This window comes from Artibeus jamaicensis, unplaced genomic scaffold, assembly GCF_021234435.1.
Source record: "Artibeus jamaicensis isolate MK-2021 breed Jamaican fruit bat unplaced genomic scaffold, CSHL_Jam_final contig_490, whole genome shotgun sequence".
Taxonomy (NCBI): domain Eukaryota; kingdom Metazoa; phylum Chordata; class Mammalia; order Chiroptera; family Phyllostomidae; genus Artibeus; species Artibeus jamaicensis.
The window spans coordinates 409,670-433,708 of NW_026521861.1; the positions used below are offsets into that span (position 1 = coordinate 409,670).

The following is a 24,039-nucleotide window of genomic DNA, read 5'->3' on the forward strand; positions in this document are numbered from 1 at the left end:
GCAGAGGTGGCCTGATACTTACATTCCAGAAGTCCGCCATGCTGCTGATGGCCTGGAAGGAGACTCTGGTATCAGACGAGGTATGTAAGAAGAGCTCAGACATCACTTTGGTGTAGTAATAGGCGCTGGAGCTTGTCATTCCGTAGGTCACTAGAAACCAACCCAAGAGGCTGTGTCTTGCTCATTGTTCCCATCTCCAGGGGAAAAAAACCAACAACCAGAAAATACCACTGCCCTGGGACTAAGATGCTATCTAGATGGAAGCCCATCGGACCCACATCCTAGAGTTGATGGGGGAGGCTGATGGCGGCATTGGGGAAACCAGGGACTGCATTAAGGAAGAGTTGTGGCTACAAGGTCTCCTTCTTTGCCCCCAACTCACCTCAGAAAGATTGAACTCCACTCAGTAATTGTCTCTTCACATCGCCATTCTGAAAATTCACTTTTCTCTTCCTGAACCAGCTTAACTTCTGAGTTCTTACACCCCAGAGCCAAGAAAATTTCACCTTCTGCATCAGGTAGTGCTTCCTTTTATTTGTCTTGTATTTATGACCTTGGAAAGTGCCTCCAAACTCTAGAGCACTCCGAGGCCCTGGCCACACACCTTACAGCAGAAATGTGGTCTCCTGGGCCCTGGAGTCAGTGATGCTGCAGTCACGCAAGTGGGAGGAAAGCGTGGTGCCTCCAGCCTCAGTGCATCCTGATGGGCACGGTGCTGTCCCGAGAGAGGAACTCAAAGAAGACCTGGCCTTTGCCCTGAAGAACTGGATCTCCCTCAGCCTTCCTAAGATGGACACCCAGAGTCTAAAGTAGGGCTCGTGAGGGAAGGCATAAATTCTCTAGTTCAAAGGCAGAATTTGAAGATGATAAGCCATTTATTTTAAAGACTGTCCCTCAATTTAGATTCACCTGAATGTTTGCTTGTTTTTCAATCCATGTTATACGTTTTTGTGAAGAATATCAAAGGCACAAATATCTAACATTAATTTTGATTCCTGTTAGGGCAGGGTCTTCCAGCTTTCCTCAATGTAAAATTATTATTTGTCCTCTTTGTAATGAATACATATGTTGTGGGAAGATGCTTTGAAACTATGTAAATGTCCTATTACTCACCAACCTTCAACCTACTCATGTTAGTATCCATTGATGACTTTCGCCTTATGGGAGTTGAGCTGGAATTTGTTCATTTCATCATCCCTTCGGCACTTCTAGTTGGCAGTCTCTACAGGAAGGGTTTTCCCTTATTCCTCATTTATTTATTCATTTATGTATCTCAGTATAAACTTGTGGATTCTTTTCTTCTGTAGTTTATAATTTGCTAAAATTATGATTTGTTACTAAATATTTTCACTAGGTCATGAAAGATAAAGAAAGACTAAAGAATTGTTGTAGATTAAGAGATTAAAAAACATGAAAAATAAATGCAATACGTACATTTAGGATTATATCCCAGACCATAACTTTTTTCTCTTGCTATAAAAACTATAAGTAGAATAATTGGTGAAATTGTAATAGTGTCTTTTCATTAGATGATAGTGCTGAATCAGTGATACTTTTTTGACTTTGATAAAAGGATATTCTTATTTTCAGAAAATACACATTAAAGTATAGGAGTAAGGGGGCATTTCGTCTGCAATTTACTCACAAACAGTTGTATGTGTGTGTAGATAGAGACAGAGAATGATAAAGGAAAAGCAAGCAAGGAAAAAATGCTCCTTTGGGAAATCTGGGTGAAAGTGTATAAGAATTCTTTGTATTGCTCTTGCAACTTTTCTGTAAGTCTGTAATTCCCACAAGAAAAATTTAAGAGGGGTTTGTTTGGCTTCTTATGAGCAGTTCCCTTAAAGAATTTTTTTCAAATCTTAGGTTATATTTTTTCCTACCACCCTATCTGGAAAGGGCATGACTTGGAGGAAGAGGGGGCCCCTGGGGCCTCACGTTAGACACCAGCCACATCACACTTGTCTAAGCGGAAACCAGCCAAGAAGAAAGCTTTGTTCCTCCCATTTCCCCATTCCAGTCAATGAAGTCCAACCAACGACTTTATTTCTCTTTCACCCAAATTTGTGGTTACCTATCCTAAGTATTGGGAAGACTCAGATTCAACTTTTCTGGTTCTGGAAAATGGGCGGGAAAACAAATTTCTGTCTGCTAAGTGCCCATTTTGTTACACAGTTAGAGGGGACGGTCAGTGATCTGAACTTTTCCTAATGACCTAAGCTGATTACATTGTTGCACTTCTGGGTGGCCAATAGGTGATGCTCATTGCCATAGGTTTTTCTCTTTTCTAATTCTCCAAATCTGTTACTGCTCAGAATTAACATGGCTCTGAACCGGCTGTCAACCCTTTATGGAGGCATAACACCTCTGATTATTACCCAAGACGGTAAAGGCTATGAATCACGAGCAAAATGGTTACACCTGGTCAAATGCCCACTGACATGCAGAAGACTTACTGCATGCTTGACATGCCTATTTTATTTAATCCTACAACAGCCCTGTGTGTTAGATGCTACTATTATTATTCCATTTTCCAGTCTCAGAGAACTGAACCTCCTGAGCATTCATGCTTTTGATTATGAAACAGACCCCTCACAAACATCCACCTCACTTCTGAGAGTGTCAGCAAAAGACTGCGGAGCACATGGAGGGGGTTCCTGCCACAGGCAGTGGCTCGCCTTCCAGGTTCCTTCCTTTAAGATCCAGTGAAGGAGTGGAATTGCTCTTTGTGTTTCAAAACATGACACTAGACCAGAGGACAGGTGGGAGCTGGAAGGAGGTAGAATTTGGATCAGCATATCAGATGTCTGTGTGTCCGTATATTTCTGCCTCATGTATGTATTGAGGGCTTCACTCCAGGAAGTGCCCAGACACTGGGCAATGACTGCATGGCAGTGGGGGGCTCTGAGGGGGACTCAGAAATCAGGCAATGGTGTCACCATCCAACACAGAGCATCTGCTTTTTTCTCTCTTCTTGGACAGAAGTTAAGTTTTCCTAGACACACCAAAGCATGCCTTTTAACCTTGGCCTCACATCATATTGACAGTTACTGAATAATAACAATTATTTACTATTCATCAATACTTACTATTCACCAGGCTTTGCATACATTGTCTCCTATAATCCTGAGGGGAAAAAATTCTCATAAAGTAGGAACTGCTATTTGCATTTTGTGCAGATAACTGAGACCCAGAATGTTACTAAATAACTTGTCCAAAGATCATATAGCAGCAAGTAAAGTTCATTCCAAACTCAGGTCCGCCTTACTACAAAGGCTGAATTTAGCCACCGCTCTCCATTACATCCAAGTATCACTCTGAGTAGGGACTCTGACACCCCTTCAAAAAAATCAACCTGAATGGTCTGGATCATGCAAGTTTATAAGATGTTCTTTATAAGTTTATAAGGAAGTTTATAAAGAAAACTCCAAGTTTATAAGAAAATTCTACTTGGGTTTTGGCTGGTGTGGCTCAGTGGATTGAGCACCAGCCTGTGAAACAAAGGGTCATCAGTTCAATTCCCAGTAACGGCAAATGCCTAGGTTGTGGGCCAGGTCCCCAGCTGGGAGCATGCAAGAGGCAACCACACACTGACATTTCTCTCCCTCTCTCTTCCTCCCTTCTTCTCTGTCTAAAAATAAATAAATAAAATCTTAAAAAAGAAAAGAAAACTCTACTTGAACAGTTTAATATCTGAATTGGAACAGTACTGGGTAAATCCAAAAGATCACCATCTTAAAGAAGTTTCAATTTGTTCATTCTGGATGTAAGTGGATAATTGTATAGAAATCTGTATCAAAAATCATATTCAGACACAGATGAGTCCCAAAGGAGGAAAAAGCATCATATGCACAAAAGTGGTACCTGGATTATTTATAACATCAAAAAATTTCACATAGCCTAAATGTCCTACAGAGAAGCAATGGTTAAATGAATTATGATGTCTCTGAGCTACTTAATGGACTATGATACAGCCATTGAAATAGTAGTAAAAATAGAATGCAAAATTGTTTCAACATTATCATTACAATTAAATATTTTTTCATATACTAAGAATGTAAAAACTTGAAGAAAAAAATGAACTTTCCAAGGAAGGAGTATTATAATCAGTAGATCTTATTTCTCTTCATTTCCATGGAGTTCAATTAATTCTATAATAATAATATAAAAGTAATGATATCATTTTAGAAATCTACCTATTTGTTTCCAAGTTACAGGCCGAAATTTCCAGGCGCTCGATGCTGTACTGAACTTTGTCACTGCTCCCCTAAGATCCTCTCTGGGCTAATCCCGTCGCTTTCCTGGAGGTGTCCCACTGCTGTGGATCATCTCACGTGTGTGGCGAGAATCTGACTCCAACTTGGCTCAACTAATCCACACAGGCCCTTCCCTGGACACCATTACGTGAGTGTGTGCGTAACCCATTTCAGACCAAGGAGTCGTGAAGAGAGATTTGTGGAACCTTTTAGGATCTTTCCTCTCAAATAAGAAACCAGAGGAGAATGGGGAAAGACCTTAGGGGAAGGGCAGTCGAGGAACACGTATAAAGGACCCATGGACAAAGCGGAAGGGGCGTAGGATTGAGGGTGGGAGGTGGGGTGGATGGAGCAGGGGAGAGTCGGGGCGGGAGGGGGGCCGAAATGGAGACAACTATGCGTGAGCAACATAGAAAAAAGAAAAGGAAAAAAGAAAGCCCCAGTGGATCAGCATTAGGATGAAGGTGATGGTGCAGCGGGTAGAACCTGGTAGTGAACAGCCCGGTCTTTTGTGACGTCGCTAAGCCCCTGGATGCATCAGCCCTGAGCCCTGTGCTCCTTGGACTTCCATCACCCAGGCTGCGAGTTCCAACCCTGTTCCTCTCCTGGCACATAAAATTACTAAAATTCTATGGCTTTGGCAAAAATACATTTTTTGCCAGTCTGACAAAAATTTAGCTATACTTTTGATTACTTCACGCTGGATGTCTATTGTTGTGTTGGCTGTCGTCATTTCTTTTTTAACTTGACAGTCGAAAGGAAAAGAGGTCAGCGCTCTGGATGAGACAGTCAGGTGTTGCGTGTTTTAAGAATTCTTGTGGTCCACCAGTGCGCCAGGACACAGCAGCTGCAAATCGCTGACCTAGACAATAAATCCATTATTGTTTAAGCCAGTTTTCACTGAATTTTACTTCATTGTAACACAGCTCTTAGTTATATGGAAACCACCACATTTTCAAGAAGATTGTGTTATTTCTAGGGAAAATGGAGCTGAAAAACTTCTGCTACTGCCTGAACATCTCCACAGAGCAGTGGATAACTTTAGTATATGTGCCAAAGTCTACATTAACTAAAGTTATCACCCTATATTAAATTATCACTCTGTAATTAACATTATCATTAACATTAAATAATAATTTAACATTATTAAAGGGAGCTTGGTGACCAAGCCAAATGATGATGATATAATATTATAGGAACATATCTACCATTAATTCTTCAAGGCTCTCTAAGCTTTATTTCTGGATAAAGCAGATCTCTAGGATATAATGAAATATATATTCTAGAATATATACCTTTACATATTGCATCTAAGTATGTATATATGTGTTAATAAACTTGTATATCCCTACTCCTAAAAATTTCCCTTACAGAATGAGGATTAATATGGATTTTAAGGGAAGCAGATATAAGAAGCAGTCAAAAGAAAAATAGCTTTAATTTTTTGGCTTTGCTTTTACCCATTATGACACTTCATGTCTCTTACATAAAATCCAAGAATGCCTGTTCTTCCCAGAGTTAGTATCTCCTCATTAACTAGTCTGCTTTTCTTCCCTCCAGGAGACATGTGTGACCTTTGTTCTCTTCTTTGCTTTGGCTGCCAGATGCTTCGGGCTTTTGTTCCCATTGGCAGTACTTTTGTTTATCTTAAGTTTTCTGGTATAATTTATCTTCCTCCAATATCTTTTCTACTTTCTTTTTCTGTGTCTTTTTATTATATTTTACTGGGCTATATTTGACTGTACCTGTGCTTTTTAAAGTAAATTGGCTCAGATCTCTTTACATAGATGGGGCACAAATATGTTGTTATTAAAGAAGTATGACTATAATAGTTATTAGTGATCATCATCACAGGCTTGGATAATTACTTGGTGTTACCCTGTCCAGTGTTAAGTAATGATTGAATATTGTTGTCCTCTCTTTCAAACTGCTGGAGGGCCTTCCCAGATCAGAGCAATAACAAGAAGTCAGCAGTTGTTCTGTGCATCCCCTCTCCCAGGTGATGTAGGCCATCATGTGCTACTAAGCCCTTTCCCTCTTCTTAATTACTGCTGAATAGAACATACCGGTTCATTTCTAACAGCCCTATCCTTAGGCAGGAATGAAGTTTCTGCTCCCAACTAACTGACAAAGAACCTTGAAAAGGTGGAGTGCTTCTGCCAGCAAGTGTATAATTCCTTCATGTGTCCATACCATTCCTCTTAGAGTAACTCTGCCTTCCAGTTTTTTTTGCCATTCAGAAGCCAATTGCTCCTTCCTAAGCCTGACAAATCTGAGAAAAGGGAATGAGGATGTTTCATTAGAAAGCGTGGTCTCTTTAACCCCCAACCCCAGCCCTGACGGCCATTCTGTGAATAGAACTCCCCCTGTTCCATCAGTCCTTCAATATAGAAGAGGGGGATGTTCCTTGGGCTTTACCAAGTCTACCAAGAGGCCAAATGGCACAGCCTCTTTCTGGGCCCCTTTTATTGCCTGTCTTGCTGAGGAGCTTTCTGAAACATCTGTACCTATTTCTTGACACGTGATCCAGTTTGGCTTTGGTCACATAAATAATCTGGGGAGGAAGGGAAGTTCTGGAGGCATCTCTACAGGACGATCCCACTGTCTAGTTAAATAGAATACAATGCCCGAAACTGTCCCTTCTTATGTCTCTTTGACAGCCTCCAATAATAGTTTCACAATGGCTTAGCTACACACCTGAATACCCACTCCTGCTGGAAAAGAATCAGGTCTCATCAGCTTCCCTGATGATTTTGAATCAGGGAAGTTATAAGCGACTTGATTTCTCTGAGTTCCATTAATTTTTGCTGCTCCCAATCCGAACTATGGACAAGATTTTTTACCCCTCTATCTGACACAGTCTGCTGGTTATTTTTCAAGACCTCTCCTCCTCTCTTTACAAAACAGTGTAATTTTATTGGAGATGACATTTCTGCCCAACTAAAAATCACATTACCTAGCCTCCCCTGCAGCTAGGTACAGTGACCCCTTGAGTAAATTCTGGCCAATGAAATCTAAGTGAAGTGATATGCTTCCACTTACAACTTCTGGCTCATGTCCTTAAAAGGAAGGAATGTGCTTTCCCTTCTACTTTCCTACTTCCTGTGAGCTGGTGTATGGATATGAGGGCAGAACCTGGAACATGAAATAGAAGCCATCTGTTGAAGGTACCAAAACAATAGGGTAGAAAGAGCCTGATTGTGGAGCCCCTTGTCAGTTCAGGACTTCTTATACCTGGACCTCAGACTGTTATGTGAAAGAGAAATAAAGTTTTATCACTGTTATTCTAAATATCATTGGGATAGTAGGTAAATCATTATTCCAGCTGAAGCATTTTACATGACTATATCTGTTATCAAATGGGTAACTTGCAAAAGGCAGTTTCCTAAGAAAATTAACATAGGCATAGAGGGAAATAAGAGTCAACACCAACAAACTGATAACACAAAATTCCTATCTTAAGCAAGGTCAAATCGAATCACAATCTCTTGGCTAAAACCATGTAGTAGTTACACAGAACCCTCTTCTTTTTCTTTGTGGAAGTCCCCAGTTAAAAAGTTATTACTTTTAAAAATAATATATTTGATTGAGTATGCCATTACAGTTGTCCCATTTCCCCCACTTCATCCCCCTCCACCCTGCACACCCCCTCCCACCCACATCCCAGTTGAGAAATTCTTTGTTCTTCTTCTCCTTGACAGAAAGGCTCTGAGACAGTGCACCATAAAGGAAAGAAGAGGCCAAACTCACGGGCAGGTGTAGGTGAGAAGAAAGCAAAGTGCCCGAGGCGGAGAAGATAAGAAAGGAGGTGCTGGCAGAAGTAGTGCAGAAGGCCCAGGTGGAAGCACCTGGGAAGAAGCATTGTTTCAGATCCCCGCAGGCCTTCGCCACAGCTGGCAGGCAGGCAGCTCCTTGCAGCTATTTTGATGGATGAGTTGTTTCCCACACAGTGCACCGAGATGTTCTCCTACGCTGACCTTACTCCATTGGCCATTAACCTCTCAGGAGAGCCTCCTACACTGGCTGCGTAGCCACCAGGAACACTTCATGTCTGAGACAGTATTCATGTGACTTCACACAAGTTTCCTGTGTAAACTGCCCAACAGCTCCTCTCTAAAATTCATATATATATATATGCCTAAAAATGGCTAAAATGATATTCACCAAAGTATGAACAGTGCAATTAAAGATATTCCCAGGGTTTTTTGGGGAGAAGAGATAGAATTGTTTTCTGGTGGAATAAGGGGATATTCTCTTTTGTATTTTTCCCTTATATTTGACCTTCAAAACTCTGATTCTGGCAAAGCCCTGACGCCTGCTAACTCCAACCCCTGCCTCCTTCAGGCTGAGAGCCAATGATGTTAAAGCAAGCAAACGACAATGACTTTTGGCCTCCTTACACTTTAATGGTTGTCTCCCTGACCATTTTGTCCCCCACACCTTGCCGTGGTCCCAGAGCACCCCTGCACCATAGTGACTGTCAAAGCTGCATGTCACCGGTTTTACGTGGCAGCCTCCTTTGCTCCTTGAAGGCTTTGTGTCTTATGTATTTCATGGCCTCTCATAGTTGGCTATTAGGGCCTGACACACAGTGGGACTTCATACATGTTTGAATAAATAAACCTGTGATACTCAGAATCCTGTACTAAGTTTGAACATTTTGCTAACAAACTCTTATCGTCTTATCTGTCCTTTTCTTCCAAGCTGTGAAATAATCCGATTGGACCAGATCAGACTCATTCTCAAAGCCAGTGGTTCTCAAAACACTTTGTCATCAGGTGTAACTCTTTAAAAAAAAAGATTTTATTTATCTTTAGAGGGGAAGGAGAGAAGGAGAGAAACATCAATGTATGGTTGCCTCTCATGCGTCCCCTTTTGGGAACTGGCCTGCAACCCAGGCATGTGCCCTGACTGGGAATCAAATCGCAATCCTCTGGTTCGCAGACCTGCGCTCAATCCACTGAGCAACACCAGCCAGGGCTGTAACTCTTAAAAATACTAACCATAACAAACCCAATACATGTAAACATAAATAGTGTTTTTATGAAATACAGCCATATTTTCTAAAACAAAGCAAAACAAGTTAGTGAGAAAAGTCACACTGTTTATGTTTTTGCAAGTCTCTTTAATGTCTGGCTTAATAGAAGGCAGCTAGGTTTTCATATCTGCTTTAGCAATCTGTTGCGATATATTGTTTTAGTTGAAGTATATTAAGAAATAATGAGCCCTGGCTGGTGTGGCTCCATGGATTCAGTGCCAGACTGTGAAGAGACTGCCAGTCAGGGCACTTGCCTGGGTTGCAGGTCAGATCCCCAATGGGGGGGGGGGGCACTCAAGAGGCAACCACACTTTGTTGTTCTCCTCCCTCTCTTTCCCCCTCCCTTCCCCTCTCTAAAAATAAATTAAATCTTACCAGAAAAAGAAAAGAAATAATGACCTGTGAAAATATGTAGTTGGGTAAAAGAGTCTCGCAAACACCCTAAAACTGTATCAGGAGCTCCAGGGGCCCTTGGAGCTTACCTTTGAGAACCGTTGCCCTATGCCTTATTTCTGGGACTAGAAACTCTGCCCAATCCTGAGGATCTGCCTGAATTTAAAGTCCTCGCTTTCTACTCCCACCACCCAATCTCATAAAGAGATTGTTGTCAGTGTTATCACGATCCCTTCCTTACCTTTACCACAGTTCATAGTGTTCAGAGAGCTTTTGCATACAATGTTTTCCAGTAGCCTGGCCAGTATGGCCTAATTGTTCCACCTTACCCATGAGCAGTTTCCTATAATCATAAGTTCAGAGTGCACATGATTCACTCGGGTTCATTCAGCTGGCCAGAGGCAGAGTCAGCGCTCAGACTCACACCTTAGAAATAGGAACTGCATGTCCTTTCCCTGGCCACTTACACTAGCAGTGCCCCAGCTTGATCTCATCTGCAAGAATCTAGACTATCTCAATTTTGTCAGCTAATGCAGCCTGTTCTTCTGTGCTTGAACAAAGCATAGTTCTTAGTAAAAACTTTTTCTCTGATCCTAAGACCTAGCACTTAAATGTATCACTGTAATCCTAGAGACTAGCGACAGCCCCACGTGGGAGGAAACTAAACATCAGACTGTCACTTAGCATTGGACAATCCAGGCCCTGGGAATTCCGGGACACCAAGAAATTGTGCTACAAAAATATAGGACAAGTGGGCTCATGTGGCCTAAATCCCTATTATTTTTTTCAAATTCATTCAGCTTTATTAATGAAAATAATACTAAGTTCACACATGGTCTAAATAAAAGCATGACAAATTCTATGTGACTATTTGTCAAAATATACATTACAAATATTCAAGAAGGGTTCCTGTTTTTCCGATATAATAATCTAATAGCTATGTTTTCCTTTGTTCCAGAATGGAGGCTAGTGATTTTACAAATACAGATATATGAGCATTTTATGTTCTTAGAAATGAGTTGTCTGTACTTTCTCAGATATTTCTGATCACTCTTTTATTTCAACCACTTTTACCTATGTCTACTATGAAGATACATCAGGAATTTAATAAACTGCCACCATATTTTTCTTAAAAAGTAAATAGTAGATGTAGCTTAAATTCATACTATTCCACCGTATTACATTAATGCAAAAAGAAGAAGCCCTTCATGGTGATGTACAACAATGTAAGTCAACCACAAACAATGTCTCCATTTAGATTTTCTTTATAGATTGTACATTGCAACCTCCTCCATTTTCCATGGAAAAATAGATATGAGTGTCACCCACCTAATATACGAGAGCTCATAGATACTTAAGGAAGCAAAAATCAACCCTATTATTCCAGACACATACTGGGAGTAAAAACATAATAGCATCAACTGATTATCAAGTGGAACCACCTTAGTATTTCCTTGCGAGAATATATCAAATATGTCAGCATTAAATAGAATATACCCTAAGTAATTGTGCCTATGGTACCATCCGTTAAATCCCTATTATTGAGGTGGAACTGGCTCAGATCACTTCACCCCGGTACTAAAAGGACTTTGTAACTCTCTGTGTCTGGATGGGCCACAGGTAACTGAGGATGCTGGGAAAGGCATGAAATCATCATCTCATGGCCATTCTTAATCTCTGGCAACCACTTCTAGAGGGCTAGTTTTTCTGACCCTTGATAAATGTTATCCAGATGCTTTCAAACAGATCTGTTTTCCAGTGGATTAAGCTTTACATTTGAATATTTTTAAAATTTATACCTTGATGTGCAATGACAACTGAGACTTATTGAAAGACCACTATATGCCAGACACTGTACTAAGTACCATATTTCTTTTCCACCAATCTCACAAAGGCAGAGATTTTCCTCATTTGATAGATAAGGAAATAAGGGCTTCCACAGTTTTAAGTATTTTGTCCTATTGTGCCAAAGGCACATGGCTAACAACTAGTCGTACTACCAAATAAACGAAGCCATCTTATTCCAGGTTCCATGCTCTCTCCATCACCATTGTGCCTTCACTAATGTCATAGTTCATAGTTCTGCCATCGTTATGTAGCCATACCTTATAAGAAATAGGAGCTCACCTGCTATTTCCTGAACTTCCAATGTACTTCTGTTCCACTCCCTTGTCAAGTTCTCAGTTGAGAAAGACAAATTCTATGGAGGCTCCTCAAAAATTAAAAAGAGAACTACCATATGATCCATCAATTCCACTGCTAGGTGTGCTATTCAAAGAAAATAAAATCACTATCTTAAAAACATATCTGTACCCCTATGTTCACTGCAGCATTTTGTACAATAACTAAGATAAGGAAACAATCTATGTATCCATCCACACATGAACAGATAAAGAAAATATGCTGTATATAAATGCAGTGGAATATTATTCAGCCATTAGAAAAGGAAATCTTGCCATTTTCAACAATGTGGATGGACCTTGAGGGCTAAGTAAAAGAACGACAGATACTGTATGATTTCACTTACATGTGGAATCCAAAAAAACACAAAACTCCTAGATACAGAGAACAGATTGCTTGTTGTCAGAGGCTGAGGGTGAGGGGGTGGGTGAAACAGTGAAGATGGCCAAAAGGTACAAATTCCCAGCTGTAAGATGAATAAGTCCTAGAGATGGAACACACAGCATGGTGACTATCGTTAACAATACTGTATTATACATTTGAAAGTTCTAAGAAAGTAAATTTTTCAAAAAGATTTTGTTTCTTTTTCAGAGAGATGGGAAAGGAGGGAGAAAAATAGGGAAAGAAACATGGATATGTGAGAGAAACATTGATCAACCTCTTGCGGGCCCCCAGCTGGGAACCAGTCTGCAGCCCAGGCATGTGCCTTGACCAGGAATTGAACTGGCAACCTTTCAGTCTGTAGGCCAGCTCTCAGTCCTCTGAGCCACAGCAACCAGGACTGAGAGTAAATCTTAAAAGTTCTCATGACAAAAAAAAGTGTAATTATGCATGCTGATAGATATTAACTTACTATTGTAACTATTTTGCAATACACACTTATATTAAGTTATATTGTGCACCTCAAACTAATACAATATTATGTCAATTATATCTCAATAAAAAAAGAAAGATATTTTCTCCTGATCGCTAAGCTTACTTCAACCTCTCCTGTTAATGCAAAATTCCACCAATCTACGGACAGAACCTTCAAGTCCATTAAAAGAAAGGAGAGTGATCAGAGGTAGGCATTTCCTCATAACCGGTGATGGATAAAGAGCATCCAGTTACTATTAATTGGCATGTATATACAAGTCACCAAAGGCCAGGGGGTCTCTGCCTTCCTCCCCCAACTCCATGATGACCAGCCCCAGCTTTGTCCTGGCTCAGGGCCTCTCCTATACAGGGCCAGTCCCAGGTGCACCTTTGAGATAACAATACTGTCTCCTAAAACAAACAGTTATTGTTTCCACACAAAGACTTTCAATGTTTCCTCCATCCACAAAAGGCTACAGCCATCCTGCCAAGAAGACAAAGGGCTGGAGGCTGTTTTATAAATATCATGATGCTGAGAGGGGAGGGGTGGAGGCAGAAGATCATCTCCAGCACTTTCTCTGCCTAGGAAGAGGAGCACTCCACCCATTGGGACCATTCTGAATTACTGATCATTTCTCGGGTACTCATAATGACCATAATAACAGCTTCCTAATCTGTGGAACAGAAATAATCATAATATCTATCCATTACAGGACTGCTGTCAGGATCAAATTAGATAAAAGGTGTGAAAGCTCTTTGTAAGGTCTAAAGGGTTGCATGACTGATATGGTTGTTATGAGAAGAGTGACGGCTCACCCACCCTACCTGCATTAAGACAGACAGCTCTGTTTGAGCCAGATGAGACTCCAAATAACCCTGCTGTCTGAATCCAGTTCCTGAATTTATTCAGTTCCTGAATAAAGCATAGGGAAAATAAATGTGGGCAGGATAACGGACCACTATAGTTTTCAAGGGCCCATCCCTTACACAGGTGCTCTTTTCAGCTCCAGGAATCTAGAACCTGAAAATGACCCTAGTGGTTGATCCTTCACTGAGGGTCTAATGCTCCAATCTTCATCTCCCAACTGCTCCCTTGCCCATATTAAAACATATCTTTTGCAGCAGAAAGAAAGAACTCTTACCCTTCACGACAGCATGGATGGAACTGGAAACTATTATGCTAAGTGAAATAAGCCAGGTGGTAAAAGGCAAATACGATATGATCTCATCCATAAGTGGAATCTAGTCAACAAAACAAATGAGCAAAAAAGAACCAGACTTGGAAATAAGGAACAAATTGACAGTGACCAGAGGGGAGGGGGGAAGGGGATAATATATACAAAGGACCCATGGTCAAGGACAATGGGATAGGGATTATTTTGGGGAGTGGGGGTTGGATGAGGCAGGAGAGAGCAACAGGGGTGGGGGGAGTGGGGAAAACTGGAACTGAACAAAAACAACAAAAAATCTTTTTTATGCAATTAACAAAAGAATAAATACACATAATAAATTAAAACATCAGGGAAGTTTCTATCCTTGGTAGTGATCAGCATAAATAAATTAAAGCAAATGGTACCATTTTATGTCTATTTGACAATTAAAATTATAAATGAGAATATCCAGTGTTGGTGAGGTTGTGACAAAATTGGTTTGATCTTACAGTGCCAGCAGCATAATGGGTCTCTCTGGTCCCTTCCAGAGGCGAAATGACAACACGTGGGAAGCACTGACAAGATATTTTCTATCTTTTGGCCTCATAATCTCTCTCCCTAGAAATTCCAGAGGAAATAATTCAACAAAAGTGGGGGGAAAGTAGCAAGGATAAAGATATTTTACCAATAATAGACAAATATTGAAATAACAAGAGAAATATTGTAGTTAATTGTGGTATGACTATAATAATGAAAATGAAAATATAAAAACTACTTCCAAACATGAAAAATGTTTGTGATGTAAGTGAAAGTGTAAAATATGCAACTAGATGAAATATGTAAATATATGAATAAGGAGTGCTAATGGGAAAAATATACATAAAATATCTTTGGTGTTGTGGTGAATTATAGGTGACTTGTATTTCAAGATGTTCTTTAATGTTTATATCAGCTTTTAAATACAGCAACAGAGACAGAAAAGTAACCAGCTAGTAAAGTTCTATCAAGATTCAGCTTCTGGTAGGGTAGGGCAGGGAGTTATCCTTGCTAAGACGTTGATGGCTGTTGAAAATTAATGTGTTACAAACATATCTTGATGCAGAGAGGCTGTAGGAGACCCCAGCAGATCAAAGCCTCAGACTTTGAGTCAAGCCAACAGTCACTGAGTTGGATCCCTGCTTCTGCCATGTATTTGCTGTGTAGCCTTTGGCAAGCTACTTGACATACCGAAACCTTTCCTGATTTGTAAAATAAGAGGGACAACAGAACCAATTTCATGGAATCATCAGGAATAATTGATGAGATAATGCAGGTAGTACAGTGCTAGGCACATTGAAAACTTAGTCACTGAAGGTTTGTTGTTTGTGCTGTTAATAATAGTGATGATGGTGGTGGGGTGGTTGTTGTGGTGACGAACCGAGGTTTTTTGGAGAAAATGCCTTAACGTCAAGGTCTAATGTCAGAAGTGGATACTGCTCAAATGACACAACCCTATATGTGGAGCTAACTACAAACCCTGGGAGGTATTTTTAAAATAGACTTTACCTTTTCAACAGTGTTTGGTTCAAGGCAGAATTTAGTGGGAGTTGTGGAGATTTCCTATGTACGCTTTGCCCCTATAGAACACAGCCTCCTCCAATATTCAAACCCCACACCAAAGAGACACATTTGTTACAATCCATGAGCCGACATCATTATCCCACCTGGAGCCCATAGTTTTTAAGTCAGGGTTCACTCTTAATGTTGAACATTTTATGGATTTTGACAAAAGTTCAACCTGTATCCATCATCATGTCACACAAGTAATTTCACTACCCTAAAAATCCTCTACAATCTGTTTATCCCTCCCTCCCTCCCTTCACCCATGGCAATGTCTGTCTTCATAGTTTTGCCTTTTCCAGAATATCGTATAGTGAGAATCATTCAGTATGTAGCCTTTTCACCTTGCCTTCTTCCTTGAAAGGTGTTTTTTACCACCAGTATAGAAGTGTTATAAAAAAACTTTGGCCAAAAACTATTGTAAAACCTAAGGGTTTTTTTGTTGTTGTTGTTGTTCTTGAAGAACCTATTTTCATCCCCCTTAGGGGCTATATCATCCTCACTAGAATGAATAGTTTACTTGCAGATGGCCCAAGTTCGGGGAGGCTGACAAGGTGATAGAATGCCAGCGATGTGTGGTCAGGACCTTGGAGAGCACCAAAGTAGCCCTACTGTGACCATGTCCAAGGCTGGATGTTATCTGAAGATTTGCCTGAAAGAAGGAAAAGACCTGCAGAGGATGGGGGCTTAGTAAACTACTATTAGTTCGCTTGTACTAATGGCACCCATCAGGGTGTGAAAGCCTCTAATTTCTTTTTCGTAAGAAATTTCTTGAGAGGGCTGGCACTTTGTGGACAGGGAATTTTCAATGTCAAAAGCAGGGAATGGCACATTTTCAGGTAATTTAATGGTTTCAAGATCTTTACTAAGAGCCCAACTCCATAGGAGCTGGAGGTTTTCGGAGGTTTAAAGGTATCAGGCTAATTCTCCATCATCCCCCATTACTTATTGGGTTCATGACACTGCATTTATAGTGTTATAAACACTATAGCTTTAGAGTGTTTGTTGTGAGATGAAAATAATAATAGGTATTATTTGTCATGTGCTAGGTGCTGCATTAAGCATATTAGTGGGCTATTTTACTTAATCTTTACAACAATATTGTTAGGTGGGTATGATTATTATCCAAGCCTAAGCGAGGTTAGCAAACTTGCCCCAGCTCACACAGCTGAGAATTGGAAGCACGAGACCTTGAACCCACTAGGGCTTCAGAGAGTAACATAGAAGTAAATAGCTTGAGAGAGAAAGTTCTAAAAGGAGAAGGTAGGCCCCTGAACAGCCCAAGAATCAGTATTTCTGTATCCCTCAGTTCGAAATCTGGCACACAGGATGGGGCTCTGTGGATGAATGGAAATAGAATTGCCCAGTAGTAAAATGGATTCCCCATGAATCTGAGATCCCCATGAATACTCCTCGGAATAGGGCTGGTTTGACACTTGGTAGAGCACTGTAGGTGGGATCATAGAGAAGGGATTTTTGCATCCCTAAACTTGATGGCCTCTAAATCTCAAGGGTTCTGTAATTATGGGACTGAGTCTCTGACTCAGGCTTTGGGAAATCACAGACAACCTGGCATTCAGCAGTGCATTGAGATCTCAAAAAGTAGAGAACATGGGTGGATGGGACCTCTGGGCTTTCAGAACCCACGCATCTACCCCTTCCAGCTCCTTACAGAGAAGTCAAAACTGGTTCACTGGAACTCTGGGGAGCTAGAAACCTCCCAATCTTGCTCTATAGGCTAATCTGGAAATATAGGCCTTCTAATCATTTATATAGAAGGCTCAGCCTATAGGTTTCAGCTGCTGTCATGAGATCTGATAAAGAAGAGGAATACTCCTTCCTAGCAGATGGTGAAAATAAAAAATGAGTATGTCAACAAATACATTTCTGACAGTTGTTTGCTGAAAGGAATCAAATGAGCCCCATAAAAGGCACACTGGGTTGACCATTGTTCCCCATGTGCACTGTCTCTTCTCAATCCATGCCGATGGCCCATGGTAAACACTCAGAATTGTCCCCTGTCCCCATGCAGTGAGTTTCAACAGAGTACAGTCAGATGCAAGTGCTTCCTGCTCAACTTTCCTACAGGAAAAACACAAATGTGGGTGGCTCACAAAGATAACAAAATTTTCCATCAAGACCAATGTTATCAGACCTTCAGATTCCACTTTTGAAAGAATCATGCATCCTAAACACACAGAGCCTTCTGTGGGGCATAAGTGCACCCAGTAAGGGAGCTACTTTAGTCATATGATCCAAGTTTCAGCTTTGAATCAACGCATACACACACACACACACACACATACATACAATTCCATAAAACTAGCCCAACTGCACTTGTGCAAGTTTTTCTATAGGTCTTATAGAATCTGTTAGGTCCAACTTTATTATTATCTACAGTTCCTTGTTTGTATCTTTTTATGGTTCACCATTCTATCTTTTCACTGGCTTCTCCTAACTTGGAGACCAAGTTTTCTGAGTTTGTGGTCTGTAGCTAGAGCTTCACATTTTCCCTCAATGTCTGTGGCGTGGTCATCTCTCACAGGGGAGAACCTTACCTGCACTGACCATCACCACACATAGGCATCTCCAACCTTTTTTTCAGGGATATGAGCCCTAAGACCTGCTGAATGTTTTTCTTTCTGCCTCTGAAGAAACATGGAACAGACATAGTATAATTACTACATGAAACCCACCAAAGTATATTTTTCCAAACAGAAAGGAGTGGTCTTCCACTCTTTACAGAAGGGTAAAAACTTCCACCTGCCAATAGAAAACAGTGACTGCTGAGTAGGTGTCAGGAGCTTGAATTTAAAAACCGGGTCCTCTTTGTAACTCTGGACAAAGCAACTTCTACTGACACCTTTCTAATAGGCAATAAATAGAATTTTATTACTGATATCAAGATCCCAGGACACAGCCTGCTCACACATATGTTGCCTGCAGAAGTATGTGCACAGATGTTGCACACGCAGATGCTTCTCATGGACAGATGTTACTGTACACAGAGACGGTTGTTACTCACAGAGGCAGATGTCCACCAGGAACACGATGTACACCAAAAGCTCTCGCAGGGTGGTCTTGACATAAAGTTCCCGGTTCTCAGCTGTGTTCTCAGTCAGGGTTGTTCCCCAGAGTCCTAAGGGACATTGGAGAGCTGCCCAGGATCTCCAATAGCAGGGTCCCTCCCAGTTCTCCACACCCATCAGTCCCTAGATTTTACTCCCTCTTCCACTCCAGCCCCATTCCTCACTCATCACCTTATCCCTTGGCTGAATCTAGCTGCTCTAACCATGCCTCCCTCCTCCATCAAAGGCATGGATGGAAGCACAGGAAGGAGGCACTCGTTCCAGATGGGGCCCTCTAAAGCACCATCACATCCATGTCTTCCCCCAAACTAGCTCCCCCACACCCCTCTAGGCTCCCGAGTGATGACCTTGCCAGGCTTCCCCTCTGGGCAACACAGACTGGCCTGTGTGTTCCAGGGCCTGTAGCTCTACACAGGGGGTTCACACACCTCAAAGGGTCACTGAGATGCCACCTCTTCTTCAGATCACATTCCCCCCAACCCCACCAAAAAAACCCCAGCTTTTGGTGACTCCTTCTCCTGACTCCACTATCCTAGGAGAACCCTCCTCCTATCCCCCACCCCCACCAGCTACCTCTGATGCCTCGAAAAATCTGGAGGCAGCAGCTGGACACCAGGATCCTGTGTGCCTTCTCCTGGGGTCTGTCTCCAGGCTTCTTGGGCTGAGGCTGGGGGTGCACCGCACTGGAGATGGTGCAGATCCTCAGCGTCCCATGTGGGGAGGAAGAGCCACAGTAGGCGGGGTTGTCCCAGGCTTCTCTCCTCAGATTTTGCAGCTCCTGCCCCTCGGGACTTTCCACAGTACTCATGGGGAATAAGGTGGGGGGCCTGACACCTCAGCTACCCGCTCTCACCTGGAGGAAGAGGGAGCAAAGGCCCAGCCCAGCCAAGCCAGCAGAGGGCAAAGAGAGTCTGAGAGCAGCTGGTCTTGCACGGCCTCTGCTCCCGCCTCTTGCAGGGGACTCAGTGCCCGTTTGGGGGAGGGAAAAGATGAGGAGGAGGAGGTGGGGAATGACCATCAATCCTGCCAGGGCCTCTCTTCCTCTCCTTTCTGCTGTGGAGACAAGAAGAAATGGGTGGGATGGCGCTGTGAGGCAAGGGTTTGATCGGGGAGAAGGGGGAAATGAGGACACTGGGGGTGGGGGGGCGGAAGGAGGGGTGAAAGAGGTGAGTGCTGCAGGGAGGAGAGGGCTGCTTGCAGAGCCTGATGGAGGGATGGTCCTGAGTCAAGCGAGACTGAAGAGGTGATGAAAGAGCAATGGGAGGAGCTGGGAGGAGAGGAGGCTGGCAGACTCCATTGCCAGTCTGAGCTCATTTCCACTAAAAGCCCCTGAAAGGGCCGACATAGATTGGGGTGGGGACCGAGGCCAGGGACTGAAGTGCTGCCTCCCAACCAGGCTCAGCCGGTGGCATCTGGGGTGGCTTTACAGTCTCACCTTGAGCTGACCCTTGTGGGGGTACAAAAGGAGACTTCCCCTCCCTCACTTCACCCCATTGCTGGGGGAAAGGATAGTGGCAGGAGGACCCCCTCTTTCAGATACCTCAGGGGCAGGGTCTCCAACTGCTGATGAGGAGGGGAAAAGTCTGTCGTTTCAGACTGTATCCTTTTCTCTGAGGTCATGATATAAAGTTCCTGTTTCCCAGCTATGTTCATGGCTTGGAGTGAGCTGACCAGTAGAAAGGTCCTCCTGGAGGGTGTGGGGCTCACCCTGGGGAAGAGACTGAGCCTTGATGGGAAGGACAGTTCAGAGAGCAAAGGGCAAGGACAGGGCGACTTGGGACTCCTTAAGGGGAGGGGATTTCTGGACCCAGCTCAGCTGACGACCTTATCTTGTGGCTCTGCTTAGTACTGGACCTGGAACCACAAGCATGAGAACAAAACAGAAATGTGAGAGATATTAGACTGATCTGCACTCCTTTTAGTCTCAGGTCTCTGAATTTAAACCGTGACATGAGCCCTTAGGCACATGTTTGACAATGCCCAGCTCTGGCCTCTGATAACCTGCCCTGGCTCACGAACCAGCGTGGGCTGTGGCCCAGAATGGGGCTGGCCCCGCAGGGCAGGTGGTTATCTCTGTCTTGATGGCTGGAGCAGGGGCTGCCCTTTCTCCGATTCCTGGCTCCCCATCTGTGCACTAGCCTGGAGCCCTCCAGTTTCACACTCAGTAAAACATCAGCCCGGTGCAAGCCACCAGTCTTGAATGACCCTTTAAGGAGATCCTGATGCCAGACAACCCAGGGCTGGGCTCAGCCCTTTGATAAATAAGTGTAACCCCACATCTGAGATGGGGCTGAGAAAGCAGCGCTGTCCTCCCACTGGGTCTGCTGCCTGGATCTCCTGCCCCAGCCCAGACACCGTTAAGGGAACAAACGCTGTGCCGGGGGGGGGGGGGCGGGCAGCCAAGGCCTCTCTGTGGGCCTTCCGAGACAGACGAGTTCCCACCTCTCCACTTTACTGGCTAGTGAGACGCATTCCATGGTGCTTGTTTTCTTTGAAAAGACAAAAAATAAGGAACTGTGCCAGTATTGACCACTTTGTGTAAAATCAGCTAATTTTTGTGCCTCTTACCCACAAGCTTTCAACAATTGCAAAAGGACCCCTGGCTTGCCAAATTGAACATTGGGACAGGGGTAATGGACAGGGGAGGAAGCTAGCAGTAAAGTCCACAGGAGTGGGGAGAGGAGCAGGAGATGGTTTCTGATATCTTTGGGGTATTTTGTATTCTGAGGGAGCTCTGTGATGGGGGGGTGGCTTTGGGTGAACTCATGCTGTGACAGGTTCATAACATGACAGGTCCCATACTCCTGAGAGCTGATGGCAAGAGCTAGACTGCTTGAATTTACCGTCACCCACCTGGACAGCGTTGCTTTTCTCTGCTCAGTCTTGAGCACTCCCCATGTGGGTAGATCAACCCACCCTGCCCCCGAGAGCACAGGTTATACAACATAGCTTGAGAAATATTCCCAGAAGGCACTCTTTATTTCTAGCACATTTAGTCTTACTCAAGTGGGATCTCCTGTTGATTTTGTGTCTGGCAGTTCTCCACATCAAGCTTCTCCTGGCGCTTGACATTTTCATGTGACCATACCCTGTTAAAGACGACAATTGGTTTCAGAGGAGTCCAATGGCTCAGGCTGCCTCTCACCAGTTCAGCGAACCCCAAGAGGCTTAAACTTGAAACCAAAACTTCTGGGTGTAACTCTTGGCTCAGAACTTTACTGACTACATTTCTGGCCAAGTCCCTTTTGAGGCTTAGTTTACCCCTCTGCAAAGTGCCGATAATAAGGCCTTCCCTGCTGACCTTAAGGACTGTTTTAGGATTAAAACAGTAGAGCACGGACATCTTTATAAACGGTGTCCTACAAAGCACAAAACAAATTTCTCTTACCATAGCACCCATCTTTGTGCATTCCCCTCATGCACAGAAGTTCAGGTTTAGGGTATATATACCTTCATCCAGGGCTCCGTTGTTATTTTCCCAGAGGCACAAGAGTCCCAGGACGCCCTGTATTCACTCCTGTCCCACTGCGGCTGACATCAGAGAAAAGGAAGGAGGGCGGTTCAGCTAGAGAGTATTATATAAGTCCTGGCAGGACAGCACCTCCAAGAAACTTTATAACCATATAACCAGCCTTGTTGCCCATCAAAACAAAAGGACCTCTTAATCGTGATGGTTCTTATCCCACTTGGTGCCTTGGTTACTTTGCTTCATTGGGATACATTTTTTGGTCACGTGCTATTCTAGTGCATACACTGAGAAGAGAATTATCCCATTTCAGCCACCAGCACACTCCCTTGTCACACAATGCCCGTCCCAGCCAGATTCTTCAGTGCTATCCAGATCTACTAGGCCCTGACAAAGAGCCCAGAGATACCAAAGTCTGTGGGATAGAATCTGTGGCTCATCTCCTTGTAAGTTTGCCATGTAAGTTCCCCTGGGGTAAGTCACCCCCCATATATCTAGCAGGGTGCCCAACCCCCAGCCTGCAGGCCACATGCTGCCTAGGATGGTTATGAATGTGCCCAACGCAAAACTGTAATCACTTAAAACATTTTTTCTCGTCAGTTTTTGTTAGTGTTTGTGTATGTAATGTGTGGCCCAAGACAACTCTTCTTCCAGTGTGGTCTACAGATGCCAAAAGGTTGGACAGCCCTAATAGAGGAATGAATCTTGGGGTAATTTACCGTCCAGATTCTACGGAGAGAACCAAGCTGCAAACCACTCCCTGTATTCCACCTGGTGACTCTGAACCTTTTTCACTGCAATAAATATAAAGAATAGGACACACTCTATAAGTAATAGAGGTTCATTTTGGCAATGGTTCTCAAAGAAAGACACTGGAAATCATTTATGTATAAGAAAGAACCCTACATATAAGAGCCTAACCTTCTCTAATATACGACCACAGTCACCTGCATAGCAAATATCCTAAAATTTGAGCAGCCCAAGTTTTCAGCAACAAACATGGTGGACCAAGCAAGCAGACCTGAGCTGGCTAAGCCCAAGGGAGTCCTCTGCTGCCTGCCTTATAACAAACATCCAAGCACTGCACCAGGGGCCTCCACAAGCCCTTGCCTCTCAATGCACCAGAATGGACAAGAAAGATCCACTGGAAGGCTCGAGTGAATAAAGTCCTACTGCAGCTGTTCCAACCCAGGAAGCCAAGAAAATGGCCTCTTGTTCTATTTCATCAGGGACCGAAAAGAGAGACTGTAGGTGACCCACTCATCCCCAATCGAGATGACTAACTTTAGCCTTTTACTTCCTTCTTTAATTTCACAAGCCCTGCTAGGATATTATTTGCATCTCCCATCTCTTCAAAGAGAGCCTTTCTGAATGAGACCCTCAGCTTTCCTCCCATTTCTGGAAGACCCTCCTGGATATCTATGTCCATTTGTCTGTGCCTTCTACAGAAGACTGGAGAGACAGAGGGAACCAATCAAACCCGGATGGTAGGAGACCAACGATGCATCAACAAAAAATGAGGATGTTAGTCTTTAGTTGCCCAGAAATGTGGGTCAGTGGCCATGACCGTGTTCCCTTGCTGAGTGTAGTTCACACTGCAATAAGCACATGGTCCTAAAGTAATCCCTCAGCAAAGCTGCAGCTGTGGCAATCAGAGTCTGTAGACCACGTCGAGTGTTAAGTCAGGCCACCTGTCGGAGGGGGTGGCGTGGAAGAGGAAAGAGATCCAGGTGAGTTTGAGACACTAGACTAGAAAGAAGGAGGGAGGCAAGGCTTGGCAGACAGGCTTGGGGAAGAGGACCTGAAAGAATGAGATTCTTTCCCTCGGAGCCACTCACCAAATTTCACATGAGGCATGGTTGACTAAACAACCTGTTAAGAGGGGGGACTAGAGCACCGGGGAAGAACCCTCTGGTGTTCACCCTTCCAGCATCACCTCGGGGTTTCAGGGCAATGGCCCGAGACACCTCCTTGGCCCAGCCTCCGAGAGCCTCATTATGGAAGACACATA

General features: G+C 43.2%; 1 protein-coding gene across 1 annotated transcript in view; it reads right to left on the reverse strand.

Annotated features, from left to right (window-relative positions):
- PKD2L1 (polycystin 2 like 1, transient receptor potential cation channel) overlaps positions 1–24,039 on the reverse strand; it is a 43,397-nt gene that overhangs the window by 10,639 nt on the left and 8,719 nt on the right. The window contains exons 4-9 of the mRNA XM_053668659.1: positions 22,013–22,093; positions 21,565–21,651; positions 20,103–20,416; positions 19,136–19,615; positions 18,499–18,612; positions 23–150 (exon numbers count right to left, since the gene is read on the reverse strand). Coding sequence (XP_053524634.1) covers positions 23–150; positions 18,499–18,612; positions 19,136–19,370 — 477 coding nt within the window. The 5' untranslated portion in view covers positions 19,371–19,615; positions 20,103–20,416; positions 21,565–21,651; positions 22,013–22,093. The remainder of the gene's footprint in view (positions 1–22; positions 151–18,498; positions 18,613–19,135; positions 19,616–20,102; positions 20,417–21,564; positions 21,652–22,012; positions 22,094–24,039) is intronic.